Source organism: Herpailurus yagouaroundi, unplaced genomic scaffold (assembly GCF_014898765.1).
Source record: "Herpailurus yagouaroundi ecotype Mexico unplaced genomic scaffold, PumYag 308, whole genome shotgun sequence".
NCBI classification, from domain to species: Eukaryota; Metazoa; Chordata; class Mammalia; order Carnivora; family Felidae; genus Herpailurus; species Herpailurus yagouaroundi.
This window is the reverse complement of record NW_024412525.1, coordinates 2030153-2039016: the sequence shown is the minus strand read 5'-3', so window position 1 is coordinate 2039016 and position 8864 is coordinate 2030153. Positions and strand designations below refer to the sequence as shown.

The 8864-nt window shown below is 57.2% G+C and overlaps 1 protein-coding gene across 5 annotated transcripts in view; it reads left to right on the top strand.

Moving 5' to 3' along the window:
• Nucleotides 1–2921: 2921 nt before the first annotated feature.
• The window catches only part of KIF21B (kinesin family member 21B), a 49857-nt gene continuing 43914 nt past the window's right edge, over nucleotides 2922–8864 (top strand). For 3 of the 5 annotated variants that reach the window (XM_040462321.1, XM_040462319.1, XM_040462318.1), the window contains exon 1: nucleotides 2922–3223. In XM_040462321.1, the coding sequence (XP_040318255.1) occupies nucleotides 3183–3223 (41 nt within the window). In that variant the 5' untranslated portion in view covers nucleotides 2922–3182. The remainder of the gene's footprint in view (nucleotides 3224–8864) is intronic. The other 2 variants (XM_040462322.1, XM_040462320.1) reach the window with 1 other exon arrangement.

Genomic DNA, 8864 nt, shown 5'->3' with positions numbered 1-8864 from the left:
GGGTTGCTATTGAAAGCTAGGCTGTGCCTGAGAGATCTGGGCCAGATGGCTTCCTCAAGTTGCTGCTGGAGTATTTTAACTACAGGAGTGGGAGCTTCCTGCCTCAGAGAGGGTCCTCCACAGCTCCCCCACGTTCCCATCTGCCCAGACGCCCACGGCTCCTGTCAAGAGAAATGATGGAGGCCCCTAGACGCCTGACGGGGAAAGGCCTCAGCTTAGGACAAGAGCTGGGGCTCAAACTCCAGTCCAATTAGCGGAATTAAGGACCAAACAGGAGGTAGTGTATATGTGTTTGCCCATTTCTGTCAGGCTGAGAGGAAAGGGGTGGGGGTTGGGAGGGCTAGGCATATAGGCAGCTCCTTGAGAAACTTCAGGGTTAGGGAAGGAAAGAGCAGCTGGGAGGAGGGAGAAGGGGTGGGAAAGGGTGGGGGTGGGAACAAGCCAGAGAGAGGAAGCAGAGTCTGTGCTGAAGGCACACAGAGACTGGAGAGGGCAGGGATTGTCCTCGGCCTCCTCTGACCCATCTAACCTAAATCTCCCCACGTCTCTTCCTGCCCCTTGGATCTCCCTCTGACCTCTGTGCCCGGTTTCCCTGCTCACCTCTGGGCAGCAGTGCCCAGGAGTCAAGAGTCTGGACATCTAATGGCCCTGGTGGTCCAGGAGGGAGCTGCTGAGGTGGCTGGCGCTGCTGAGGTGGCTGGCACAGCTGATGTGGGGCCCTGACCTCTAGGAAGCCAGAGTTTCCAGCGCATGTGCCTCCCTGCTCCTCCTGGCTTGACATCCTTTGGCCTGGAGGGAAGGGGAGGGTGCTTGCAGCGGCTCTGGCGCCATTTCCCAGCAGTAAAGCTGTGAGTCAGAAGGGTCACCTAATCTCGGAAGTCAGAGGGGACCTCCTGGAGGCAGGAAACCAGAGATGAGCCCCAGAGAAGTCCAGGGTCTAGTGGGCGGGAGAGCAGCTTTGCAAATTGCAGCATTATCATCCAGGAGGGCTAAATCTCCAGCAAAAGCCTGGATCAGGCCGGCTCCCTTCCCTCTGGGCACTTGCTTGGAGGTGATCTGGGGAGTTTGGAACAAGATGCATAAGTTCAAATCCTGGCTCCATTGCTTATATGCTGGGTGAGACTCATTCTCCCCCAACTGCAAAACTGAAAGAGAATATTAAAGCCCAGCTCACAATGTTATGAGATTCAAATGAGAATATGCATAAAAATACCTGGTTCTCATGGATGGTCCATAATTGTTAGCCACCTCCCCATCTCTTATTTTGGTTGGAAGATGGGGAGAGAATGTCCAGGATCTGACTCAACACTCTGCAGGCCTACTGCTCGGGAAGGGGTGACCTACTGGCCCAGAGAGAGCTTCCTCTAGGTTCAAATGCTAATAAAAGGTGCAGGATCCCACCAGCATCCCCTCCCTCTCCTCCTCCACCGTTGGGCCACTGCTGGTGGTGCCCTGTTTTGAATCAGGTTGGGGGGAGGGGTGTTGATTTGCCCTTGAAATTTGCCCTTGAAATTATCATTGTTTGGGTTTGACTCATTAAAACCAGAGTGATCTGGACTACTGGACGGAGCAGTTATCTGTGGGGGTGAGTGGGGGAGGGAAGGGAGAGAGGATGGTACCAACAGATACATCCTCAGACCCTAACCCACACCCTTGCCAAAATCTCTGGCATAGTTTCATCATCATTGGAGGGTGATGCAAGAGGCTTGGCGTCTGACTCCCCTTCCCCCCTTCCCCCAGAGAGTATCATCCACATCTGGAGCTGCAGCTGGGTCCTCCTCTTGGGCTCTTTCCAGGGGAGGGAGCTGGTTGAAGTGTGGGAAGGGAGGGCAGCTGGGGAGGGCCCTGGGAATGGCCCCCATGTTGGGAGTTGGGGGGCAGGGAGAGGGAGTCTGGGCTCAATGGGAGGGTAGGTAGAGTGGAAAGAGAATTGTGACTTCTCAGGGCATTGCTCTTCTCCATCTCTCCCCTATGTTTAAAGTCTCCGGGGCTCCCCTTGTCCTTTATATCCATGTAAAGGCAGCTGCACTGCTCTGTCTCCTTCCGCACCCACCTGTCCCCTCCAGCCTCTACCCAGGTGCCTGGAGTTGAGTGCCCCCTTTGTTGCCTTCTCTCCCAGTGCAGCCCAGGCCTCCCACGCCGACCCTCTGCCCCCACGGCCACAAAAGAGTGTGAGGCAAGCTCAGCGGGTCATCTGTGGGTCATAAAGGTCAGTGGAACCACTTCGGTCTAGCAGAGGGAGGGGCCCATCTGGGCGAGGAGCCTAGCCAGGAATCAACCAAAAGATGAACTTTAAAATGCTGCAGGATGGAGGTGAAGGGAATTTTGTTAGTCACCAGCAAGAATCTCGTTCAGTAAAGGTTGACACATTCACTGTCATAAATCAGAAGGGAAGCTTTCCTGGTGCTTTCAAAATATAAACCGCTAATCGCTGTGGGATGCTTTGAAGTGAAGCACTCTGCTCCGGAGACCTGGGTTCTTACCCCTTGCTTAGCCACCAAATCTGAGTGACCTTGGGTAGTTCCCCTCTTTGCGTTCCAGTTTCCTCATTTATGAAACCGGGGTCCCATCTAAGCTGAGATTCTGCCACTCGGGCGGCTGGGGGGCCAGAGGCTCCGGCGTGGTCAGCTTCTGGGCCCTCCTCCTCCCCAGCCCTCCAATCCCGCCCGCCCCCCAGCGAGCGGGTGGACGCGAGCCAAGAGGTCCCTTTAAAGGCTCAAGTCCCGCCCCTGCCGTTGCCCGGGCCTTGGATTGGTGAATGAGGGGCGGGGCGGGGCCCAGTGCAGGCTCGGCGGGGCTCGGGGGCGGGTCCTGGGCCGGGCCGGCCCCCGCCCCCTTTGTTCGCGCTGCGGCGGGAGGTGGCTGCGAGGGTGGGAGGTGTGTGCGCGCGTGTGCCGCGCCGTGGGGAGCGGCGGGTCGCGCCGCGGGCTGTCAGCTAGCTGCGCGCCGTCGCCCGATGGCGCGAGGAGGCGCGCGGGCCCAGCCCCGTGGGGCCACCCCTGGCCGCGGGTGAGCCCCTCTGCTTGCCGCCCGCGAGCATGTCACCTCCAGCCGCCGCGGCAGACTCCTCCAGCCGTGCCCGCGCCCCCGCCTCCCGCAGCCGCAGCCGCAGCCGCTGCCTGGGGCATTGGCCCCCAGACCCCCGCCCCTGATCCACGCCCAGACCCTAGAGCCAGAGGACCATGGCCGGCCAGGGGGACTGCTGCGTCAAGGTGGCCGTCAGGTAGGGACCGGCGGCGGGGTGGGCGGGTGGGGGGGAGGGGGCGTGCGCGGAGGGGCTTGGGCTTTGTCTCGCGTGGGCGCCACTGGATTCGGAGCCCGCACTGCCGGAGGAGGGGTCGGCCTGAGCCGAGCTGGAGGGCGCGGGGAGCTGGACAGGCTGCCGCAGGGAATCGGCGGCCCGCGGGAGGCTGGAAGGTGGCTTTGTTTGGGTGGTAATTTCGGGCCCCTCTTGGGAGCCCTTAATGATCAGAAAATCGAATAAACAAGGAAATCCGGTATTTCACACCCAGCCCTGGCCCAGGCCGGAGCGTCTGTGTGTTTCCTCTTCGCCTCCCCTTGGGGCTGCTGTCTCATACTGGGATACTGGAGGGGGGAAATTTCCCTTCATCCACCCTAGTAGGCTACTTCTGTGCCCTTGGTCCAGCTGAGAAGGCAGCACACCCGGCCCCGGGAACCGGCTTGCAGACAAAGATCGACTGAGTGCAGGAACGAATGGAAGGGCTGGGATGGTGCCTTGGCCTTCCGTGGGGGGTCAAGGGCTTTTGGACAAAACGTGCTGGCCCTGTCCCCAAGAGCTGATGGGGCTAGGAGAAGGAAGAGGTGTATCTGAGGTTCTACCTCTGAGAGGGCAGGAGGGTGAGACAATGATACCCCATCTTCAGGCACTCAGATAAAATGGAGGTAGGGTGGTGCATGGACTTAATCTGGGACTTGACGAGACATCCTGACAGAACTGAGGTGTGGAGAAGACATGGCTGGGGGGGGGGGGGGGGAGCTTCTGTTGGGAGGGGTACACAGAGGTGCAAGGCAGGGAATACTGCAAAGTTGAGCCATCTGTGTCTTTTGTGTTGGGTAGAGATGCTTTGCACCAACACCACCCCTCCCTGTTTTTGTTTTACGTCTTTCTCTTTGAGAGGGGGTCTGTTGGTGGGAGAGTGCCAATCTGGGACTGGTCACCAAGGCAGAGATGGTGGAGAAATACACCCATCTCTGCCCCAGCTCTGTGTGATGGGGGTGGGGGTATGGAGGCTAAGTCTGTAGGGTGGGTCTCTGAGACCGATCTCTAGATTCCCTAGGTTGTAGGTGACCCAGATTCCAAGAGCCCATGGAAGTCACTCTAGACAGGGCCAGAGAGGACTATGGAAAAGCTTTCCCCTCCTTCCCCCGCCCCCCCCCCCCGGGAAGATGCCCCCCAGGCAATCCGGCCAGTCCTCTGCAGCCCAGAGAGGAGGAGTGGACTGCTGATCTCGGCTCTGGGATCAAGGAAGGGAGATTGAGGTACCTCCCACCCGTGCATCAGGCAGCCTCAGCATCACTTGAACACAGCCTTGCTGGCCCTGAGCAGCCTGAGAGACAAAGAGGAGCCCTGCAGGTGCCTGGTGGGCTGGCCGGGGCGGGGCCTGGCTGCTGCTGGGGCTGACATTGCAGCAGGATCCTGTGGAGGTCGAGGGAGGGAGGGAGGAAGGTGGGGGGGGGGGAGTGAGAAATGTAAATATGACATCTGCAGCAGACGGGGAGAGTCCAAGTACATCATAAAAGGGAAATGAAGCCCTGACCCCACTCACTGTGAACCAGGGCTGGGAAGGAAGGGACGTAGGGTGCTCGCTCCTCCCATGGGGGCTTTCCTTTAGACTTCATCTTATAGGAGAGGGCCAAACAAAGCCCCTTGTACCGCCACCACTGTCAGCCTCCCCCGGCCAGACTGAGGAATGGTGAAGTGTGTGATTGGCACTTTGTGCAGTGGAGAGAGGAAGAGCTGGGGTTGCCTTCTTAGCACAGCCAACGGAAGGTTTCTGAGACCCTTTCCAGAGAAGGGAGTGTGCCTGCCCGCTGCACCCAGTTCTTTATTTAGGGTGATGGACATCATCTCTGCTTCCCACTCAGATTGCTCTAGTAGTGTCCAGAGGCCCCCACTCCTTGCCTCGAGTTGCTGATCTCAGATGGAGGGGTGGGGAGATTTGAACATCAGAAGAGCCAGGCTAATTTAGGGGGCTCAGTCCACTTCTCCCCTCCCACTCCAGTGTGAGCGCCCAGCCTGGCACACGCCAGACCTCAATGGGCAGCCGGCCGTGGAAGGCAGACAATGCCTGGACAGAACCCAGTTTCTAATCAGAGCTGAGGGGAGGACCAGACTAGGGCTCCGGCCGAGACAGGGAGCAGATGGTAACCACTGAGGAGCTGTAGGGGAGAGTCCCCCACACTTTTGGATCCCCGTCAAGCTCCCATCCCCACCTCTAGAAGCCACTTGTCCCACCTAAAGGACTGGGTGGTGGGCTGGAGTAGAGTATTGGAGGAGGGCATGCTGCGAAAGGCCAAGGCTTTGGAACTGCTGAGGGCCCAGCCTGGTGCTGTGTTCTGCTGTCTTTCTGACTTCCTGGAAGTCCTTTCTTGTATCTAACCAAAGTGCTTTCTGAGTCCCCATGAGAATATTATGGTGAGCCCTGGGTCCAACTCTTGGGACAGGGATGCCAAGAATGAGACAGACTTGGTTTGGGGTGTGTGTGTGTGTGTGTGTGTGTGCGCGCGCGCGCGCACATGAATGTGCGCACGTGTGTGCACACACGTGCGTGGGCAAGGGGGGAGGTTCTGGCGGGGCCTTTTAGACTAGGTGAGAAGTGCCAGGCCCAGGGCTCTTGGCCCTATAATCTCCTTGGCAAGAGGATCAAAGCTGGCTGTCTGCAGATCTCTGCAGGGCAGGCCAGGGCTGGGGAAGGGCTATAGGTAGAAACTTTCAGGACCTGGGGCTGTGAGATAAGGGCAGAAGGTCTAGGTGTGAGCAGACCCTATAAGCCCTACCCCAGGCCTCCCCAGAGTCTGGCCCATCTGTGTGCCCCTGAACCCAGGCTAGTTGCCTTTGCACCAAGCGATTCCCAGGCCAGCCCCTCCAGCCTGCCCTGTGATCCTTTTATCCATTAATCCCCTGTAGACAAGGACTCAGCTTCCTGGGCCTCTCTCTACCTGGGGATGGGTGGGGGTTGGGAGGATGGATGTTTGGGAGAGGTGAGGCTGAGCTGTGCCCTGCCCCAGGCTGCAACCCAGACCTAATGTGGGGAGAAGGGGAAGGGGTGGCTGTTAAGAAATGCAAGTTGACAAAGTTGAAATTGGGGAAGGAAGCCAAGTCACATGGTACGTTTGTTTAAGACCCTTTCAAGCCCCACCATGAGGGGAGCCCTCAGTGCCCCTGTTATCTTTTCCTGGTTTCCTTTAGCTTCCTTCCTTTAGTGACTGGGGAGAGGAGGTGACTCTATGGGTCCTACATCCATCCATGGAAACTACAGGGTTGAGCAGGGGCTGGAGGCAGATGGGGGAGGGGGGCACGAGCCAGGGACCCAGGGAATAGTGTTAGATTGCACCTCTGTCCTCTCTCATTTGGGTTCTCTACCTGTCGTTATTCCTGTAGCTTCAGGCTGCCCTGAAATCTTGGTCAATGTCTGTTTAAATGTTGAATCACAAGAATTGATGGCTTGGGACAAAGAGACCAGAGAAGAACGAAAAGACTATGTGAGGGTGCCTTCAGAGTCCCCCTTCTCCACTCTGACAGCCCAAGGCCGTTCAGTGCCAATCAATGCCAGCTGTGTCCCATGCTGCCCAGGTTATAGATCTGGGGAACCCAGGCTCAGACAGGACCTCCTCTGCATGGAGACCTGAGAATCTTAGTGGTGGCCTCCTGCTGCAGAAATAGGGCTTATGTCATCACAAGGAAGTAGAGTGTAGTAACCACAGGCCCCGGAAACCGACCCCCTCCACCACCCAGCCAGCCTGCCTGACTACCTTGAAGCTGATTGGATCTCAGCTTTTGAAAACCTCAGAGCAAAGATGGGGTGGGGCAGGGGCTAAGGAAGTGGCAGAGGTGACATGAGCCTGGCACCCTTACCCTTCCAGTTCTGGGGGCAAAAGGCAGGACTGGGGCCAGTGCAGTTCACCCATTGGCTGGGTCATGGGGGCTTTTTTTCTGTTTGTCCTTCTGGGCTTCGGTTTCACCCACTGTAGAACAGGAACAATTTGTTCATTTGTGAAGAGCAGTGGTTTGGATGAAGCAGAAGGCATATAGCCCATAAAGGGTGGACTCCTGAGGAATTATTTATGTGAATAAAATGTTTTGAAAATAAGTTTTAACTTAAAGCATACTTACGAGGTGTCTGGTTTGAGCTACAGAGAGTGTTAGGTACAATGAAGAGTTCGCCTCGAACCTCCTCCCCCTCCCTCTCTCTCCCTCCCTCCCCTTCCTTCCTTCCTTCCTTCCTTCCTTCCTTCCTCCCTCCCCTTCCTTCCTTCCTTCCTTCCTTCCTTCCTTCCTTCCTTCCTTCCTTCCTCCCTCCCTCCCTCCCTCCCTCCCTCCCTCTCCTTCCTCCTTCCTTCCACTTATTTATAGCAGAAAGCATGCCAAGGTGGAAAGGAGACTGAACTGGAAGGTGGCTAAGCAGTACCTCTTGAACACATGCCCTGTGCCAGGCAGTGTGCCTACATTTTCCCACTCTCCCCACCTGGAGCCCCACCAGCTGACTGATGTTTTTCTCATCTTATAGATGAGCGAACGCTCATAGCCAGTGAATGGAGGAGTCTGGATCTGAACCCAGGGCACCTTCACTTCCAAGCACATGCTCCTTAGACTGCTCTAAGCTGCCTCCCAACACAGCTCTAATTAGCTCTTTGCCTCAATTTCTTCATACGCCATTCCGCGCCGATTGCCATAACCACAATGCGAGAAAAGCACCTAGGAAGGCATTTGGTACTATGCAGATGTCCACCAAGGGGACATGGTCTGGATTTCCCTTTCTGGGGTTGCTTAGCCTGGGGCTGCCTGTCCCCTCCATGTCCTAGCTGTTTACTCCCTCCATGTCCATGCTGTTGGTGTGTTTGGGGAGGTTCTCCCTTCCTGCTGGGTATGCGTCCATCCATTCTCTCTTTCCTTAGATCCCTGCAGCGGTCCCTAGAATTTGTTTTCCTTCCTGAGTTCCATCTTGACACTCTCTAGGAAAGGAAGTTCTGGGGGCAGCCACATTGCCTCTTGCTACCCCTATACACCCCCACACCAGTCACAGGGCAGAACCTCAGGTATCTTGGGTCTCTTCTCTCATTTTGCCTTCTAGACATACGGCCTGTTGAGGAAAGCCAGAGGGACACTGAGAGGCTGCTAGGCTGGGTAGGAGAGGATGCTTCCCTGCCCTGGGAGGGGAGCCAGGCTGGGACTGGTGGACATTGGTCCCAGAGAATTACCGCTCCATCCCTATGGGCGTGGGGGCTGTGGAGCTCTGTGGGAGGGGCTGTGAAGCCCCCACGGCAGGTGACAGCACGGCTGGTAGCCGTGTTCTGACCTCTGGAATACTTCTTTCACCTCTGGCTGTTCTGGGCTGTGGAAGGGAGGCAGTGCCATGGTCCCCTGTCCCCAAATATCTGAGTCCCTATCCCTCTACCTTGCTGGGTAGAAGCCCACCATCGGAGCAGTGGTGGAGGCCACCTGTCCTTTCTCTAGGCTGGCTGGTCCTGCCTGAAACTGGAGTTAAGGTGCACTGAGGAGGGCCTGGCAGCAGGGACTGAGGGCTGAGGACCGAGGACCAGGGACAACATGCTGGGGGAGAGGCTCACTGTGCTCCATAGCCAGCTGCTCGGAGGAGGCCAGCCGCCTGTCACTCCGCATTCCT